Source organism: Lutra lutra, chromosome 3, assembly GCF_902655055.1.
Source record: "Lutra lutra chromosome 3, mLutLut1.2, whole genome shotgun sequence".
NCBI classification, from domain to species: domain Eukaryota; kingdom Metazoa; phylum Chordata; class Mammalia; order Carnivora; family Mustelidae; genus Lutra; species Lutra lutra.
The window spans coordinates 37,002,131-37,023,448 of NC_062280.1; the positions used below are offsets into that span (position 1 = coordinate 37,002,131).

General features: G+C 39.1%; 1 protein-coding gene across 3 annotated transcripts in view; it reads left to right on the forward strand.

The window, feature by feature from the left end:
- Positions 1-18,558, forward strand: part of DAW1 (dynein assembly factor with WD repeats 1) — a 48,280-nt gene extending 29,722 nt beyond the window's left edge. For all 3 annotated transcript variants that reach the window (XM_047721427.1, XM_047721425.1, XM_047721426.1), the window contains 6 exons: positions 169-275; positions 1,163-1,265; positions 2,007-2,121; positions 14,220-14,296; positions 16,155-16,317; positions 18,517-18,558. In XM_047721427.1, the coding sequence (XP_047577383.1) occupies positions 169-275; positions 1,163-1,265; positions 2,007-2,121; positions 14,220-14,296; positions 16,155-16,317; positions 18,517-18,551 (600 nt within the window). In that variant the 3' untranslated portion in view covers positions 18,552-18,558. The remainder of the gene's footprint in view (positions 1-168; positions 276-1,162; positions 1,266-2,006; positions 2,122-14,219; positions 14,297-16,154; positions 16,318-18,516) is intronic.
- The last annotated feature ends 2,760 nt before the right edge of the window (positions 18,559-21,318 follow it).

Sequence of the window (21,318 nt, forward strand, 5' to 3'; positions counted from 1 at the left end):
CAAAATTTCCCCCAAAAGATACCTATTACCACCCCCCAGCCAACCACTAATCTCTTTTCTATGTACAGAGTTTTGCCTTTCTAGCATTTGCTTTTAAACTAAGAATTGTGCCTTTGTAGAGATTGTTTTTCTGCAGGTAATACATGACAGTATCTGTTCTCTTTCTAGGGACATTCCGCTGAAATCATCTCTTTGTCCTTTAATACCTCAGGAAAGAGAATTATCACGGGATCTTTTGATCATACTGTTGCAGTGTGGGAAGTTGATACTGGAAGGTATTCTGTGTCTTTAAGGATTTTTTACTCTGGATCAGAGGGTTAAGAACACCATCTTTGCTGTTGATATCTATTAACTGTGCTTTGGACTCTATAGGAATAGGATACCCCCTGAATAAATTCATTCATTATTTAATTCTTTCATTAATCAGAAGTGATATTTCTGATCCAGAAAAAAATGTGTGCATTCTTGGAATTCTGACCAAATAATGCCACACAGAAACATAAAAGGAGAATGTTAACAATAGCCTGGTTGATGGCTATTATTCCTTCTGTATACTGTGTAATCAGATTTTAATGGCTTGTCAGTATGGCAGGCATGGATCTCATGAGTAAATAAAATCATGGCTAATTTTCAAAATTTAATTTAGTCCAACAACTTCAATTTCCTTCCTAATTATTTTGGGTTCTAGTTGCTGAGAAGTTAACTAAATTAGACTCTGCATTGGAAAGCTCTACTTGGACTTGCATCTTGATGGAGGGGCTAATTACCAGGGGTAGCAGTCAAGATATGAGGGGGAAGGAAGGGCCCTTCAGACATTGGATGGGTAGTTTCTGAACTACCAAGAGGTCTACTGGTCTGGTATAAGAATACTTCCAGGACCTCAGACCAACTGGATTATTTATTAGCCATGGCTTTCTGAAGTCTTAAGTAATGTTGTTATTTTTGAGTGCTTCAAATATAAGTATATGTTTGCCGAAATGAAATTAATAGCCTAGTTGGCTGTTTCTAAGCTGTACTAGAACCATCTTTGTTTTGTCATCAAAAGTATTATTTTGTGAAAACCAAAATTTTGACTCTCACACCAATGGGCTTGACATCATTATCTGTGCCCTTATCCTGAAGTAGGGCATCTTTCACCAATGTGAATCCTTTCCTTTTGTAGGAAGGTGTATACCTTAATCGGGCATTGTGCTGAGATTAGCAGTGCTTTATTCAACTGGGATTGCTCTCTGATATTAACTGGCTCTATGGACAAAACCTGCATGGTGAGCTCAAGAAATATCTTTGCTTTACAGTTCTCCTGTGTGCCCTTTTTACTGGGTCAGATATTCATTGAAACATTACACATTTCAAAGGTGCTGTAAAATTAGAATTTAATTTATAAATAATTGGCATTTTTAAATGTTAACTTTCTGATCCCCCAGGTTTAAAGGAATTATGATGGAGTAAAACCATGTTAATTGAATCAAATGTATCACAAGATCTTATTTTCAAAGACACGTTATTTTTCTTTAATGTCTCTCTGTTCATTTGTTAAACTTTGATTAGAGTGAATCTTGAGGAGGCTCAAAACAATGTTTCCCTGCCTTTAAATTTCTGTTGCTAAGAGCTTATGCTCTGGAATTAATATTTGATTACATATGTGATGTATTATAATCTTAATGTACTTTTTATTCTCTAGCATTATAGTTTTAGATCAAGCTTCTTATCATTTGATGACCTTCTTATGGAAAGAGGACATTTCCACTCCAATGTCACGTACTTTGAGATTTGCACTCTCCATTCTAAATGTGTGTCTCTGGTCTTCTTTTGTCCAGTGTGCCTTGTGAGTTGGTTGGCTGGGGTTTCTTGTCATGAATCCAGGTAAACTTAACAGAACATGTGGAAATTATACACATGATCTTGGCACAGTTATTCAGCTAGCCATAAGCATGTCATAATGAGTACTTCTTCCCATTCTTGCACTTCAGACAGGAAGTCACAGTCACCTTCTTTTTTTATTGTAGCTGTGGGATGCCACAAATGGAAAATGTGTGGCAACACTAACAGGCCATGATGATGAAATTCTAGACAGCTGTTTCGATTACACTGGAAAACTTATTGCAACTGCTTCAGCCGATGGTAGGTCATCTGTTCATACATTTAATTTGTTTGATAAACATGTATAATTCTATACCGTAGGTCATCTACCAGATAACCAGCTGTGAGAAACACTACATCTGCCTCATCTCTGTGATGCTGGTCATTACACTACGTTGGTATCATATTCTTGGTAACCACAGGTTACAATGTCTGCGTCATCTCCTTGACAACCACATCTGATGTTACACTGGGTCTTCACATCCCCTTGATGATCCCCTTCACATCCCCTATATATAATGGTATATTCTGGGTCGTCTCCCTAATCATGCATTATGCTACACCACATTGACCTCATCAACTTGACCACCATCCATGGCACTGTAAGAAATCTGCTTTATCTCCTTTATACCACATGTGCTGCATGTAGCACATCTTTGCGATGACATATGTGATGCTTTGTTGTACATCATGTTCTTGTTTACCACCTAGGACTCTACACTGGTCTGCATCATCTTACTGATAACTATGGGCTGGTGGTACCCTACGTGTACCTCTGTTCACTGAAGACCACAGATGATGCTCCCAATACCTCTATGTCATTTCCCTGTTGACCATGTATGCTATTCTATTATGCCCACCTCGTCCCTCCAGGACACATGCTCCATCTACTCCAGCCCCGGGTCACCAAATGAGATACTGCGTTATGTACCATCATTATCCTGATCACCATGCATGATACACCATACTCAAGTTTTCTTAAAAACCATGTATGATATTGCACTCTACCTATATCTTCTCCTCGATTGCTGCGTATGACGTAGACTACGTCAGCATCATTGCCTTGATAACTGTGTGTGCTGTGATACTAGAACTCATCCTGATGACAAATATATGTGATGCTGCACTGTATCTGTGACATTTCACTGAAAACCATATATAATGCTATGTGATGTCTGCATCATCTCATTGACAACCATCTGTATTGGTATACTACATATACAGTATGTCCTGGATGATAATTTATGATAGTAAACAACAGGTCATCCTCATAACAGCTATGTATTCCTGACAAGCATATAAGATGCTATACAACTTCTGCCTCATTCACTGCCCCCCCATCATTATATCATATCCATGATAACCACACGTGATACTGTGTCTGCATCATCTTCTTGACAACCACATGGGATGCTATACTTAATCTATGTCATCTCATGCCTGTCATACAACAATGTGTGATTCTGTTCTATGAGTCATCACCTTGATAATGAAGTAAGATGCTACAGTACACTACATGTCCTCTTCCTGAAGACTGCAGTTAATGCTACACCACCCCTGTGCCATCCACCTGATGGTCATGTATGGAGCTGTGCTAAGTCTGTTATCCCTTTAACAACCAAGTATGATGCTATATTGTATCTATATCATATACCTGACTGTTATATTTTATTTTATAGTCCTTGTCATTCCCCTTAAAATCATGTATGATACTATACTATATCTTCATGTAATGCTTTATAACCATATATAATATTCTACCATACCTTCACCATTTCATAGAAATTTATGTGTGATGCTATAATATTTCTACCTCATCACCTTGATAAACACATCTTCAAGGTCTGCTATGTCTGGATCCCTTCATTTACAAAACTACATGATTCCATGTTATACCTGGATTATATCCTTGAAGTCTGCTTATCACACTATCCTTTAAAGGCATCTCCTTGAGTGCTATGTGTGGTGTTATTGTGTGTGTCATCTCCACAGTAGGCTCATATGTTATGCTCTCTGTGCCCACAATTAATGAGGTTATGTGATGTTAAAGTGTGTAACTTCACTGACCTCCATGTATGATGCTACACTCGGATTGTCTCATCTCTCTGATAACCACATTATCTCTGACAATTATTAAGATGCCATGCTATTTCTGTGTTATTGCCTTAAAAACACGTATGGTGTTATACTATGTCTGTATCATGTTCTTTACAATGACATCTATATCCTCTTCTTGAAAATCATGTGTGATGCTCTACTATGAGAGTTTTCTCAATTACCACACATGAGGCTACATAATATATGCATCATATCCTAGAAAACCATGCTATGTTATGCAAAACCTCCCAGACAAGTATGTGTGATGCTTTACTTTCTCATCCCTTTAACAACCCTGTAAGCTGGTAGAGGATGTGACTAGATGATTTCTATATCATGTCCATGATAATCATGTATGACACTATACCATGTCTAGTGCCATTTGGAAAACAGTATGATGACACATTACTTTTGTGTTATTTTCCTTTTTTTTAAATTTTTTATTTTTTATTTTCTTTAAACATATATTTTTATCCCCAGGGGTACAGGTCTGTGAATCGCCAGGTTTACACACTTCACAGCACTCACCATAGCACATACCCTCCCCAATGTCCATAACCCCACCCCCCCAACTTCCCTTCCCCCATCAACACTCAGTTTGTTTTGTGAGATTGAGTCACTTATGGTCTGTCTCCCTCCCAATCCCATCTTGTTTCATTTACTCTTCTCCTACCCCCTTAACCCCCCATGTTGCATCTCCTCTCCCTCATATCAGGGAGATCATATGGTAGTTGTCTTTCTCCGATTGACTTATTTCACTAAGCATGATACCCTCTAGTTCCATCCACGTCGTCGCAAATGGCAAGATTTCATTTCTTTTGATGGCTGCATAGTATTCCATTGTGTATATATACCACATCTTCTTTATCCATTCGTCTGTTGATGGACATCTAGGTTCTTTCCATTGTTTGGCTATTGTAGACATTGCTGCTATAAACATTCGGGTGCACGTGCCCCTTCGGATCACTACGTTTGTATCTTTAGGGTAAATACCCAGTAGTGTAATTGCTGGGTCATAAGGTAGCTCTATTTTCAACATTTTGAGGACCTCCATGCTGTTTTCCAGAGTGGTTGCACCAGCTTGCATTCCCACCAACAGTGTAAGAGGGTTCCCCTTTCTCCGCATCCTCGCCAGCATCTGTCATTTCCTGACTTGTTAATTGTAGCCATTCTGACTGGTGTGAGGTGATATCTCATTGTGGTTTTGATTTGTATTTCCCTGATGCCGAGTGATATGGAGCACTTTTTCATGTGTCTGTTGGCCATCTGGATGTCTTCTTTGCAGAAATGTCTGTTCATGTCTTCTGCCCATTCCTTGATTGGATTATTTGTTCTTTGGGTGTTGAGTTTGCTAAGTTCTTTATAGATTTTGGACACTAGCCCTTTATCTGATATGTCATTTGCAAATATCTTCTCCCAATCTGTCAATTGTCTTTTGGTTTTGTTCACTGTTTCCTTTGCTGTGCAAAAGCTTTTGATCTTGATGAAATCCCAATAGTTCATTTTTGCTCTTGCTTCCCTTGCCTTTGGCGATGTTCCTAGGAAGATGTTGCTGTGGCTGAGGTTGAAGAGGTTGCTGCCTGTGTTCTCCTCAAGGATTTTGATGGATTCCTTTCTCACATTGAGGTCCTTCATCCATTTTGAGTCTATTTTCGTGTGTGGTGTAAGGAAATGGTCCAATTTCATTTTTCTGCATGTGGCTGTCCAATTTTCCCAACACCATTTATTGAAGAGGCTGTCTTTTTTCCATTGGACATTCTTTCCTGCTTTGTTGAAGATGAGTTGACCATAGAGTTGAGGGTCTATTTCTGGGCTCTCTATTCTGTTCCATTGATCTATGTGTCTGTTTTTGTGCCAGTACCATGCTGTCTTAATGATGACAGCTTTGTAATAGAGCTTGAAGTCCGGAATTGTGATGCCACCAACTTTGACTTTCCTTTTCAATATTCCTTTGGCTATTCGAGGTCTTTTCTGGTTCCATATAAATTTTAGGATTATTTGTTCCATTTCTTTGAAAAAAATGGATGGTACTTTGATAGGAATTGCATTAAATGTGTAGATTGCTTTAGGTAGCATAGACATTTTCACAATATTTATTCTTCCAATCCAGGAGCGTGGAACATTTTTCCATTTCTTTGTGTCTTCCTCAATTTCTTTCATGAGTACTTTATAGTTTTCTGTGTATAGATTTTTAGTCTCTTTGGTTAGGTTTATTCCTAGGTATCTTACAGTTTTGGGTGCAATTGTAAATGGGATGGACTCCTTAATTTCTCTTTCTTCTGTCTTGTTGTTGGTGTAGAGAAATGCAACTGATTTCTGTGCATTGATTTTATATCCTGACACTTTACTGAATTCCTGTACAAGTTCTAGCAGTTTTGGAGTGGAGTCTTTTGGGTTTTCCACATATAGTATCATATCATCTGCGAAGAGGGATAGTTTGACTTCTTCTTTGCCGATTTGGATGCCTTTAATTTCCTTTTGTTGTCTGATTGCTGAGGCTAGGACTTCTAGTACTATGTTGAATAGCAGTGGTGATAATGGACATCCTTGCCGTGTTCCTGACCTTAGCGGAAAAGCTTTCAGTTTTTCTCCATTGAGAATGATATTTGCGGTGGGTTTTTCATAGATGGCTTTGATAATATTGAGGTATGTGCCATCTATCCCTACACTTTGAAGAGTTTTGATTAGGAAGGGATGCTGTACTTTGTCAAATGCTTTTTCAGCATCTATGGAGAGTATCATATGGTTCTTGTTCTTTCTTTTATTAATGTATTGTATCACATTGATTGATTTGCGGATGTTGAACCAACCTTGCAGCCCTGGAATAAATCCCACTTGGTCGTGGTGAATAATCCTTTTAATGTACTGTTAGATCCTATTGGCTAGTATTTTGGCGAAATTTTTGAATCTGTGTTCATCAAGGATATTGGTCTGTAGTTCTCTTTTTTGATGGGATCCTCGTCTGGTTTTGGGATCAAGGTGGTGCTGGCCTCATAAAATGAGTTTGGAATTTTTCCTTCCATTTCTTTTTTTTTTTGGAACAGTTTCAGGAGAATAGGATTAGTTCTTCTTTAAATGTTTGGTAGAATTCCCCCGGGAAGCCATCTGGTCCTGGGCTTTTGTTTGTTTGGAGATTTTTGATGACTGTTTTAATCTCCTTACTGGTTATGGGTCTGTTGAGGCTTTCTATTTCTTCCTGGTTCAGTTGTGGTAGTTTATATGTCTCTAGGAATGCATCCATTTCTTCCAGATTGTCAAATTTGTTGGCGTAGAGTTGCTCATAGTATGTTCTTATAATGTCTGTATTTCTTTGGTGTTTGTTGTGATCTCTCCTCTTTCATTCATGATTTTATTTATTTGGGTCCTCTCTCTTTTCTTTTTGATAAGTCTGGTCAGGGGTTTATCAATCTTATTAATTCTTTCAAAGAACCAGCTCCTAGTTTCGTTGATTTGTTCTATTGTTTTTTTTTGGTTTTTATTTCATTGATTTCTGCTCTGATCTTTATGATTTCTCTTCTCCTGCTGGGTTTAGGGTTTCTTTCTTGTTCTTCAGCTCCTTTAGGTGTAGGGTTAGGTTGTGTACCTGAGACCTTTCTTGTTTCTTGAGAAAGGCTTGTACCACTATATATTTTCCTCTCAGGACTGCCTTTGTTTTGTCCCACAGATTTTGAACCATTGTGTTTTCATTATCATTTGTTTCCATGAATTTTTTCAATTCTTCTTTAATTTCCGGGTTGACCCATTCATTCTTTAGGTGGATGCTGTTTAGTCTCCATGTATTTGGGTTCTTTCCAAATTTCCTCTTGTGATTGAGTTCTAGCTTTAGAGCATTGTGGTCTGAAAATATGCAGGGAATGATCCCAATCTTTTGATACCGGTTGAGACTTGATTTAGGACCAAGAATGTGATCTATTCTGGAGAATGTTCCATGTGCACTAGAGAAGAATGTGTATTCTGTGGCTTTGGGATGAAATGTTCTGAATATATCTGTGATGTCCATCTGGTCCAGTGTGTCATTTAAGGCCTTGATTTCCTTGTTGATCTTTTGCTTGGATGATCTGTCCATTTCAGTGAGGGGAGTGTTAAAATCTCCTACTATTATTGTATTATTGTTGATATGTTTCTTTGATTTTGTTATTAATTGGTTATATAGTTGGCTGCTCCCACGTTAGGGGCATAGATATTTAAAATTGTTAGATCTTCTTGTTGGACAGTTCCTTTGAGTATGATATAGTGTCCTTCCTCATCTCTTATTATAGTCTTTGGCTTAAAATCTAATTGATCTGATATAAGGATTGCCACTCCTGCTTTCTTCTGATGTCCATTAGCATGGTAAATTCTTTTCCACCCCCTCACTTTAAACCTGGAGGTGTCTTCGGGTTTAAGATGAGTTTCTTGTAGGCAACATATAGATGGGTTTTGCTTTTTTATTCATTCTGATACCCTGTGCCTTTTGATTGGGGCATTTAGCCCATTGACATTCAGGGTAAGTATTGAGAGATATGAATTTAGTGCCATTGTATTGCCTATAAGGTGACTGTTATTGTATATTGTCTCTGTTTCTTTCTGATCTACTACTTTGAGGGTCTCTCTTTGCTTAGAGGACCCCTTTCAATATTTCCTGTAGAGCTGGTTTGGTATTTGCAAATTCTTTCAGTTTTTGTTTGTCCTGGAAGCTTTTAATCTCTCCTTCTATTTTCAATGATAGCCTAGCTGGATACAGTATTCTTGGCTGCATGTTTTTCTCGTTTAGTACTCTGAATATATCATGCCAGCTCTTTCTGGCCTTCCAGGTCTCTGTGGATAAGTCTGCTGCCAATCTAATATTTTTGCCATTGTATGTTACAGACTTCTTTTCCCAGGCTGCTTTCAGGATTTTCTCTTTGTCACTAAGACTTGTAAATTTTACTATTAGGTGACGGGGTGTGGACCTATTCTTACTGATTTTGAGGGGGGTTCTCTGAACCTCCTGGGTTTTGATGCTTGTTCCCTTTGCCATATTGGGGAAATTCTCTCCAATAATTCTCTCTAATATACCTCTGCTCCCCTCTCTGTTTCCTCTTCTTCTGGAATCCCAATTATTCTCATGTTGTGTCATCTTATGGTGTCACTTATTTCTCGAATTCTCCCCTCGTGGTCCAGTAGCTGTTTGTCCCTCTTTTGCTCAGCTTCTTTATTCTCTTGTCATTTGGTCTTCTATTTCGCTAATTCTCTCTTCTGCCTCATTTATTCTAGCAGTGAGAGCCTCCATTTTTGATTGCACCTCATTAATAGCTTTTTTGATTTCAACTTGGTTAGATTTTATTTCTTTTATTTCTCCAGAAAGGGCTTTTATCTCTCCAGAGAGGGTTTCTCTAATATCTTCCATGCCTTTTTCGAGCCTGGCTAGAACCTTGAGAATCGTCATTCTGAACTCTACATCTGACATATTGCCAATGTCTGTATTGATTAGGTCCCTAGCCTACGGTACTGCCTCTTGTTCTTTTTTTTGTGGTGAATTTTTCCGCCTTGTCATTTTGTCCAGATAAGAGTATATGAAGGAGCAAGTAAAATACTAAAAGGGTGGCAACAACCCCAGGAAAATATGCTTTAACCAAATCAGAAGAGATCCCAAATCGTGAGAGGGGAGAAAGGGGATAAAAAGAGGTTCAGAAAGAAAAAAAAAGAAAAGAAACAATTAAAAAAAGAAAACGAATAAAGAAAAAAAATATATATATTAGATAAACTAGTTAAAAAGTTAAAAAAGAAAAGGGTAAAAGTTAAAAAAAATAGCAGACGAAGAGAAAAAAAAAATTGAAAAAGAAAAAAAAATTAACTGCAAGGCTAAAGAATCATGGGGAGAAAGCCAGGAGTTCCGTGCTTTGCTTCCTGCTCCTCTGGAATTCCGATGCTCTCCTTGGTATTGAAACTGCACTCCTTGGTAGGTGAACTTGGTCCTGGCTGGATTTCTTGTTGATCTTCTGGTGGAGGGGCCTGTTGCAGTGATTCTCAGGTGTCTTTGCCCCAGGCTGATTTCACTGCCCTTACCAGGGGCTGGGCTGAGTAATCCCTTCGAGTTCGCTTTCGGGAGCTTTTGTTCCCTGAGCGCTTTCCGTAGAGTTCTGGAGGACGGGAATGAAGATGGCAGCCTCCCGGTCTCCTGCCTCTAATGAACTCATGTTAACCCATTTCTTCTTTAAAGTCCCAAATCTCCCTACTAAGTCAACTTCTAAGATACTCGGGGTTAGGAATTCAACATAGGAGTTTTGTGGGGGACACAATTTGATGTGTAACACCATGTGGGACAAACAGCATATTTCCATTTTCTGCCTAAAGTCTTCTCTCCTTGTAAATCCAAGGATATGCCATGTCTGACCAGGTCTTTGATAATCATATGTGAGTCTATGCTATAGGTCAACTTTCTGACAACCACCTATCATGCTACACTACGTATTATCTTTTAACCTGCTCTATATGATCCTACACTGTGACTTCCCCCTGTCCTGATAGCCATGGATGATGCCCAACTATGGGTAAGCTCCCTGAAGACAATAAGTGATGCTTCATGATGTTGGCATCATATCCTTGCCACACTCTGTATCAACTTTAAGTATGTGTTGTGGTGTGTCATTACGACTGAATGTTTCGATAAATACATGATGCTGTGTCATTATTCATGTCTTTGATAACCAACTAGGGATAGATCTTATATATGCTATACTATGTTTATGTCATCTCCTTGATAACCATGTCGAGTGCTACTCTATTTTGAATCATCTCCCGGATGACTGTATTTGATGATATAGTATGTGTTATATCCATGATGGCCTTATGATGATACAATGTATCTGTCCCATTGGTTGATGACCCCATATGTTGCTACACTGGTATGTGCCATCTTTCTATAGTCCATAGATGACTCTACACACCATCTCCATTATCTTTTTGATGTCATGTATGATGCTATGCTGTGTGATTTCATCTCCTTGACAACCACACATCATACTTCACTATGTCTGCATCATCTCTGTGATGACCACCTATAACACTATATTGTATCTGTGTCACCTTCCCATGAATGCATATCATGCTGTTCTATGATTATGTCATCACCACGTCAGCACACATAAGCCTACACTGTGTCTAAGTCATCTCTTTGATAATCACACATGATGCTTCACTATGTCTAATTCCCTTAATGACTGACCCTATGTGACTCTCCATCATGTCCATGTAAACTTAACAGCCATTTAAGAAATTCTAGCAAAAATGGGATGCTTTTTTCCAGATATGATTTGTTCTTTGTTTGCCTGCATTTGCTCTTTGTGACTAACATACTGTTAGGTAGTCACATATACTTTGTATTATAACCAGTTATGGAATTTTGCCAGTGATTCATTTTAATTACACAGTCTTTATTCCAACTTTCTCTCGCTTTTCAAAATTACATTTGCATGATGTTCCCTTACTCACTAGGATTTTTCAAAGGTGATCTTTTGATCATACATAAATTTCTTTCTATATCCTGGAATATAAATGCCCTGAATTTGGAGAACTCTCTTTTTCAGAGTAACTACTTACTTTTTCATCTTACAGAGCTTTGCTTTTTAAAATCATATCTCAACTGTAATTAATCTACCCTTTTTATTTTAAATATCATTTTTACTTATACCAAAAAAAAAATCATTCAGAAAGAATAGGGAACCTACTTTGTGCCAGGAATTGTTTTAAGAACATGGGCTATATCAATGAACAAAAGAGAGAGGAATTCCTCCCCTCCTGAAGCTATATTATGGAGGAGGAAGATATGAAGAATATCATATATGTGTTTTCCATAGAATGTTAGAATATAGAGTATAAAGATTATACTTTATATATAGAATATATAGATTATGGTATATAGATAATAGAATAAATGAGTTACATATAATCTATGTAATATAGATTATAAAGAATGTTAAGAGTTTGTCAGCACTATGAGGGGAGAAACAAGGAAGGTCTGGGGATCAGGATACTGAGAGATGGATGAGAATTAACTGTAAGTTCAGTAATTCTTCTGTTTTCTCTATCATCTGTTACGTCCCCTATCAGTGATTCCATTCTTTCCTTGCTCTATAAGACATTACTTCAAAAAAACTTTTTTTTTCTCTTGGTATGTTTTGTAAACCTCTTCTCATTCTGCACCTTCTAAGAAGTCTTGATGTTTGGAGAAATCTTGTTTACTTAACTCTGGTTCTTGCTTCTCATTCCCCTCTTAAAACTGGATCCATTCAACAGGAGTTAGTTGAAGCTGTAAAAGTGAAGATAAATGTTTCTTCACATTAATCACATTTTACTTCTTCATTTGAATCATTCTCAAGGCTGGATTATTTTTTGGTGTCTTATTCATATTTCTATCTTTTAAAAATGTAGTTTTAGGTTATATTATTTCTGTGTTTTCTTAAGTTTAAAAATCTTTTGAGCAATTTGGAGAATTAGTATATGTAGGATTTTCATTTTTGTTGTATTAACACTTCCTTTTTTTAAGAGATATTTATTTGAGAGAGAGAGAAAGAGAGTGAGCAAGTGAGGGAGGGACAAAGGCAGAGAATCCCAATCAGACTTCCTGCAGAACACAGAGCCCAATATGGGGCTATACCTCACAACCCTGAGATCACGAGCTTAGCTGAAACCAAGAGTTGGATGCTTAGCTACCTGGGCCACCCAGATGCCCCAATATTAGCACATTCTTTTTTTTTTTTTTTTTGAAGATTTTATTTATTTATTTGACAGACAGAGATTACAAATAGGCGGAGAGGCAGGCAGAGAGAGAGGAGGAAGCAGGCTCCCCATGGAGCAGAGAGCCCGGTGTGGGGCTCGATCCCAGGATCCTGGGATCATGACCTGAGCCGAAGGCAGAGGCTTTAAACCACTGAGCCACCCAGGCGCCCCAGCACATTCTTTAAAAAAAAAAAAAATTAGTGATTTGAGAGAGAGAGATCGTGAATAGGGGGGAGGAGCAGAGGAAGAGGGAGAAGCAAATTCCATGCTGATCAGGGAACCTGACATGGGGTTTGATCCTAGGACCCTAGGGTCATGACTTGAACTGAAGGCAGATGCTTAACCTACTGTGCTACCGAGGTGTCCCATTAACACATTCTTAAAACGCATCGGTCATTTTAAGGCTTTTGAAATGTTCGACTAGTAGTTTTATATTTTTAGTCATATTAATTGTAAAATAACAATTTTCATCTACTTCCCTCTGAAGTTGACATTGTCAGAAGGGCAAGTAAAAATTAAACTAAACTGTTTTGCTCTTCTCTGAATGAAAATTAAGTAACCAAAATTCCCTATCGTTACTAATTTTGCCTCTATGTAATTTTGTATTGTAATAAGAGAGCAGCCTTCATCTGGCCAGAAAAATTTTAACATTTTTTCTGACAACAATTTTACTACTGCTGTTTTTCTCCTTCTACATTTGTTTAGCTCCTCCATTCCTTAATTCAAAGGAAATTTCTATACCACTTCTTCCTTCCTTCCTTCCACTCATCCATCCATCCATCCATCCACCTTCCCACCCATCCATCCACCCACCTGTCCATCCATCCATCCATCCATCCATCCATCCATCCATCCATCCACCTTCCCACCCATCTATCCACCCACCTATCCATCCATCCATCCATCCATCCATCCATCCATCCACCTTCCCACCCATCCATCCACCCATCCATCCACCTACCCACTCATCCATCCACCCACCCATCCATCCATTATCCACTTATCGTCTACTGGGAGTTTGGCACGTCTGGCCCCTAGGGATACAACAGGGAACAGACCATTCTACCAACTCTTTCCTGGCTTCCCTGATGCCTCTTCTTTGTCCAGCAAGTAGTGGCTGTTGCTCCATTTCAGGAAGACCTCTTGAACCTTTTGTCACCCTTGACTCCTATTTGGTGGATGATGCTGGTCTGGCTGTGTGTTTCATCACCGCCTCTCAAAACTCATTTTAATCCTCCCTTTCCCATTAAAAGCTTTTTCTTTGTGGATTCCTTCCCCCCACCTTTTCTACCTTGGAACCCATCATTTCTTCTAATAAGCTTGGGGCTTGAGGGGCACCCTGTTCCCATTCTTCTCCTACCCTGGCACCAGCTTACATTTTAGGTGGTGGCTGTCACCGCAGGCAAGGAGACAAGCAGCACAGAACCCGGACGTCAGAGGGATGGATATTACATAATTCAGGGGACATGGCTCAAAAGGTCTGTATTTCAGACGAATTTATGTATTTCCACTCTTTCGAAAAGGAACAGCAAGAGTTTTCAGTGCAGCCACAAGAAAATGCATGACCAAATTGGAAGGCCATGAAGGAGAAATTTCAAAGGTGAGTTGCTTTCTCACTTGGAGCAATTTAGTTTTAAAAACATAACATGCTTAGTGTAAATAGATCTGTTGGCACTAGGGTTTGTCCAATTATCTCATTCTTTCTAGAAATCAGCTACCTAAAAACTATATTTTTAAGTGGGACCTCAAACTTAGCTTAATAAATCATTCCTAAAACCATTTAAAAACTATAAAACAGCATTTTTCTCAGCCATCAGCAAAATATTGAGTTTGTTGAAAATACTTATTAAAGCTATTTAAGAAACTCATAAAGTGCTTTTCCTGGTCCAAGCAGACACACAAGTATGTATTATGCAAAAAACATGCTGTGCAGCGAGTATCAAGTGTTTTGTAAATTAGATGCAATTGAGAAAGTATTTCCTGGAAATATTTAACACTTAACAGAGTTTAAAATGACCTACTTTGAAACTTCAAAGCTGTAGCTTAAGATTTTGTCTAACCTCCTCCCACAAGCTGATTCACAGAGCAGGGCCTTCCAGTCGTTAATCTGAGGTTTAGCTGTGTCCTTCGAAAACTCTGGAAAGGTCAGAAGTTGGTGACTCTCAGCTCCCACACAGCTCAGCCCAGTTCCTTGGTCTCATACCTAAGATCAGATTTGCTCCTTCCTTTTAAAGGATCAGGTTGATGGCTTCAGGTCCTGGAAGGCTGCTCCTGGACCCTGGAACCACCCCCTGTTGTGCTTTCTCTACTCCTCCCTCCTCTACACCTGCCACTGTGGCCAGGAGCCTCTGCCCTTCAAAGTTGGTCTCTGAGGCTGCACTAAACACATCTCCTTCATAGGCTACTAGGCCTTAGGGCCTGGCAGGAAGAGAGATGGGGAAGTATGGATGTGGGGGCAGCCTGGGAAGAGAACCCAGGCCTTGTTGCTGAGTGACTGGTCTGATAATGATTGACATGCATGATGTGGCCCACTCAACAACACATATTTTTGTGCATGTGTGAATATAAAGGGTTCTCTCACTCTATATTGCATTTTAAGATATGTGATACATTACTTATTGAATTGCCATTCAGCAGTGGCATTTTTATGGATTAGAAAGTTAAGGTATTCATTCATTCATTCATTCATTCACTCAAGAAGTGCTTTTTGAGAGCTTTCCCTGTGCTGGGCATTGTACCGGGGACACAGGGACAAAAAAAGCCATGCTCTTGAGCTTTGTCCTCATCAAACCTTCAATCATAACGGATGTGACCCAAGTCATTGTCTTATGATGATTTAGAGAGTGTTATAAGCATGGAACCCAAAGGAATAGTGAACTAACCATTTCCTTTGACAGTCGCTCAGATACTATATGACAATGCTTGACACATAAAAGGCACTCAGGAAATATTTATAGAACCTACTTTACTTTGAATGGAAGTAGAATGAAAGTCCCCCCAACATTCACTCATTCTGAGGCACAGATTGAAAGAGGATCTATATGCTTTTGATTAGAGAAAGTTGAGTTATAGGGATGACATGGGGGCTTGGGTTTGAAGGAACCTGACTTGTGTTCTCATCCACACCAGGGCTCTGTCTCTTTGTGTGGAAAGACTTGCATCTTGAGTTTTTGGAAAGAAGCTAGGTGGGGAATACTCGAAATAGAAGGGAACTTTGGTCTTTTTCCTTAGAACTGTGGGGTGGGTGTGGGGTGCCCTGTTATACTCTGCTGTATAGCCTTTAATTTTCATGTATTAGTCCCTGCAGTTTTTCCCCCTTCAGGAAGGAACTGTTCTATGTAAGAATAAATGCCAAGCTGGGAAGATGACAGGTGCTTAGTCATGTCCCCTTTCTGCTGATTAAAAATATATCAGGAATCAAATTACACAAGCCTGTCATTTTCCTTTCTGTCTTGTAGATTTCTTTCAACCCCCAAGGAAATCATATTCTGACTGGCAGTGCTGACAAAACAGCGAGAATCTGGGATGCTCAGACTGGTCAGTGCCTCCAGGTCCTTGAGGGGCACACAGATGAGATCTTTTCATGTGCTTTCAACTACAAAGGCAACATAATCATTACAGGTATGGGAGAGAGAAACACATACACTTGGTTTTCTTTTTCAGTTGGCTATTAGCGTTTCCAAGCTGAATACCAAAAGAGTTTTACTGCTCTCCCCTCCCTGTCTTGCAGGGTCCCTGGTGTGTGCTCACGTTTCCCATACCCGCGATTTAATTTTAGTAGCATGTGGGACCACAGGGGTGAGCTCTGACTGTAAGGCTTTGTGAATTTTGAATTTTAGTTGCTCTTAACAAAGAGCTCAGTAGCCTGCCTTACTGGTTACCGCATCTCCCCAGGAAGGACCCACCGAATGGTTAATATTCAGTTGTCAGTAAGTGTTAGTAACTAAAACAGGCTAGGACCCACGTTCTGCACAGTTGGACTTCCAGCCCATGAGAGATTTATTTTTTGAGCTAAGTTGTTTTCTCCTTGGATACCCCCCACTAACAAATTAATATTTAGGAAGAGAACCCATATTGAGCATTTTTCAACCGTTAACAATTTATTGTGAATTAATTATATTAGAAATGTTTTTTAAGAACTGAATTGAGAATAGGCTAACTTTGATTGTGGAAAGTGACAAGAGTATGGTGTAATGTTAGTGTGGTGCCTCTGGAAGGAGGCCCTGGTGTGGAGTGTGGTGGTAAAGTCGTGTGGGGTAGGGGCACCCTAAGGGGACACAGAGGACAGAATCTGCCTAACTCCCAGTGATTCTTACTATGTTGAGCAATTTCAAAATTGCTTAACTGGTCTAATAAATTAAATGTCCCATGCACAAGGTTGGCTTTTTATATTGGCTGATTAAATAGCTTCCTAGTCATATAACTTGAGGGGTGCTTAGAATAATCTCCCTTTTTGCCCTAAAAAATCTCTTCTTACTATTTAATTGTGGATAATTTCTAAAATTATGGATTACTTTCTGGAGTTTATGATTTGCCAATGTCACTAAAATGCAGGTACTCTTAAGACAATGCCATAAGAATCCACATATTTTATTGTGAGCTCAATTTCAAATCCTTTCCTAGGATGAGGAAAGAGATGGGAGGCAGTGATGGGGGCACCAGAAGCTGATGTAGGAAGCTCCTGGCAAGTAAGGAAAAGGAAGCCGGCACTGCTTTGTCAGAGGACCAACCTTTTCTAGTCTACAGGGCTCATGTTAGACCAGCTGTATAGTGCCTCTTCCTAGAGTCACAGGAGGTCCTAAGAGACTTTAGGGAAGAAATATTGTCTATCTCTTGTTTTGGGGCTGGCATTTACATTCCTGAGCTCGTTAAGACATTATTGATTTATTTAGTGTCTCCCAAAGCACTGAAGTGCTAGATACTGGCCTACTAAATGGGGGAGTTTACTACAAAGGGGTAACACTTCTGTCTTGTCATCAGCAGAGCAATCACTTTGTTTGAATGGACCTACCCCCTTTTCTTGATGGACCCAGGTATGATTAACTACATGAGTTTTCATGGACCGAGGTCGGACTTGAATAAAAAATTGGAAGGAACTTGGCCAGTGTAGTCATTAATTTTTTTTAGAAGGTGAGGTGCCTTTTGGTGGAATGGACAGTTTCCATAGCCTCTCTCAGTCCGTGTAAACAGCACATTTCTTATACTGATGTCAAGTGTTCCCAAAGATCAGGGAACCAGCAGTGCCCGGTGCTGCTCCATACCAGGGTGGTCATTTCCAAAAGCATAATGAATGTGAACAGTGCCCTTGGGGACCAGTCAATCAGAGCTGCTTTGGAAGAGTGTCTATCATAGCAGTGGGGAGGGAGAATGCACATTTCACATTTTACCAACAATGCGAAAAAGCCGTTGACATTTTGAAATGTTCTGAAGTGGATTGTGTTGCCTCCTTATAAATTAATCACCCAGATCTAGAAATTTTCAAATTCACTGTCTTTCCACTTGACTGTGTTGTTTGAGGGGAGGGCGCAAGGAATGAGCAGAGGGGAAGGCTGCATTCTCAGGGCTCCAATTCTGAGATGCCATGAATCTCACACGGGTGAGTAGGACATGAACTTGCCAATTGATGACTGACAGGAATCATTAAAAACATTTTTTTTTTTTTTTTTGCCCCCTAAATGCTGGAGCAGCTCTAAGACTCCACAGCTGGGTTCACTGAGTGCACTGATCATTCTTGATGTCCCAGAGAAGGTCACCTTGTAAAAAGGGAGAATTAATGAATGAAATAAAGAAATAATAACTTGGTGAAATTTGTTTTATTAGGTAGCAAGGATAACACGTGTAGGATATGGCGCTGACTGAAGAGAAAAGGCAGTTGATGAGCAGATTTGCTAGCAATGGAGTTCAAGACCTGGAGCTTCACATAGTGCAAGCAAGCTGTTTTTTATATATTTCACATTTTCTCTCTTTCCAAAAGTCAGCTTCATGGATATGACTATTAAAACTGATAAATTTATACCGTTTCTTGATATTATTTGATGGGAATGACAAGAAAGAGCATAATGTCTGGCAAATGTCACTGGTCATTTCAATTTTGTTTTTATTTTTAGTAGCATCATGATAGTGAATAAGGAAACCAAAGTGATTTAACAGTATGTCTCCTAGATTCTACTCTGAAGGCCGTTATAATTTCTGTTGACTAAAGTTTTGGGAAGCAGTTTTTAGTGAATCGTACATCTGTATTTATGGGGTATGTGTTTCCCTTTTCTTGTGATGAGAACTTTAAGTCTATTCTTGTAGCAACTTTCAAATATACGATACAGTATTATTAACTAGAGTCATGATGGTGTCCATGGCATGCTCAAGGTTTATTTCTTTTTTTTTTTTTTTAAGGTTTTATTTATTTATTTATTTGACAAAGAGAGGGAGAGAGTTCACAAGTAGGCAGAGAGGCAGACAGAGAGAGAGGGGGAAACAGGCTCCCTGCTGAGCAGAGAGCCCAATGCGGGGCTCGATTCTAGGACCCTGAGACCCTGACCTGAGCCGAAGGCAGAGGCTTTAACCCACTGAGCCACCCAGGTGCCCCGGTTTCTTTCGTTTTTAACTCTAAGTTTGTATGTTTTGATAGCCTTTACCCGTTTTACCCATCCTTCCAATGCCCTGCTTCTGGCAACCACAAACCACCAATCTGTTCTCTGTATCTATGAATTCAGTGGTTTTTTTTTTCTGTTTTGTTTTTCTTTTTAGGTTCCGCATATGAGTGAGAACATACATGTGTTTCTCTGTCTAACTTATTTTGCTTTTCAGAATGCCCTCAAGGTCCATCCGTGTTGTTGCAAATAGCAAGATTTCCTTCTTTTCTATTGCTGAGTAATATCCCACTGTATTTATATACCACATTGTTCTTATCCATTCATCCATCAGTGGACGCTTAGGTTGTTTCCATACCTTGGCTATTGTAAATAATGTTGCAATGAACATGCGGGCACTTACATCTTTTCCAGTTAGTGTTTTCATTTTCTTTGGGAAATACCCAGAAGTGGAATTGCTGAATCATATGGTAGTTCTATTTTCAACTTTTTGAGGAAACTCCATGCTGCACAGTGGCTATGCCAGTTTGGAATCTGACTAGAAGTTGTATTACTTCTTTATTGATTTTACTTTCTGCACCTAAGAATGAAAAAGGCAAAATTGGAAGCCTAATCTTTCCTCACACTCACAAGTATATCTACACCTCCTTCCCTCAGAAAAAAGTTGACAGCCTACACTGAGTAAAATGAGGGTGGCATATAGGGAAAGCAAAATGAATGTCACTTACTAGGAAATAAATTTTGAATTCATAGTGGGTATCAAATATATGGGCAGGTTTTTCTCTAAAAGAAAAGTTAAACAGAATAGACCTTTGAATTATTGAATTAAAAAATTTGGATAGGAAACAATTGAGGTACCAGAGTAAATCACCAAACATCAACCCACTTGCTGCTGAAATACTGAAAACTATTTTTAAAAGGTTTTTCTATGTAAAAGTGCTCTAATGCCTATTAAAAATTATTGTTAAAAGATAAAGCACACACACAAAAAAGATAAAGCACGAGATAAAACCAGTGATGCCTGAACCCAGAACTAGAGAATGCGTGAGGATCTTCTGGAGCCATTTTCTCAATAATAACAACCGTAGTCAGGGTGGCTGAGCATGTGCTACCTGCCAGGCACTGCCCACCCACTCCATGTAGATCAGCCATGCAACCCTCGCAGCAAATGTTTCTGAGCAGGTAACTGTCGTGATCTGAAAATGAGGTGGTGAGTCACATTGAAGGGAAATAATCTACCAAAGACAACACATGTTAGGGATTCTGATTCCATTACATTCTCATGGGTAGAGAGTATCATATGTACTGGTAGGAAGGTCAGGGCTGAGAATTACCCTTCAGATCATCAATGGATGTCTAGCACCCAAGAAGAAAAATAAAAGCAAAGCACAACAAAAACAAAACAACAAAACTTTCAGTGTAGCTGCTGGAAGGAAGACACTCATAGATGGCAAAGCCCAGGAGAGCTTGGATTAGAGAAACCTGCGCCAAAATTTAGCTACTTCTTAGGAAACCAAGAAGCTGATATTGACTCTTCCTCTTTGATGGTTTGATGGCTTTAGGGAAGGTGGCAATACTATTTTGTTATGTCATTCAATAGAGAGAATGAATATACAGTCATGGAGATCATTCTAAGCCTCATTGACCTATTTAGCTTTTGGAAGCCCCTCAGAGAAAGTTCCTCTAATTTTTTTAAGCTTCCTCTAATTCTCATGAAGAAATATTTCTTTATAGAATACTTATTAAGGTTTCCAATAGTATTTTTTTTTTTTTTTGAGAGAGAGAGAGAGAGAGAGCTCACACATGCACGAGCTGGTGGGAGGGGCAGAGGGAGAGAGAATCTTAAGCAGCCTTCATGCTTGGTGTGGATCCCATGTGGGGCTCGATCTCATGACCCCGAGATCATGATCTGATCTGAAATCAAGAGTCTGATGCTTGACCATCCAGTAGCATTTTTTTTTTATTATTGAAGTGTAGTTGACATACAATGTTGTATTAGTTTCAGATGGACAACATAGCGATTCAACAATTCTGT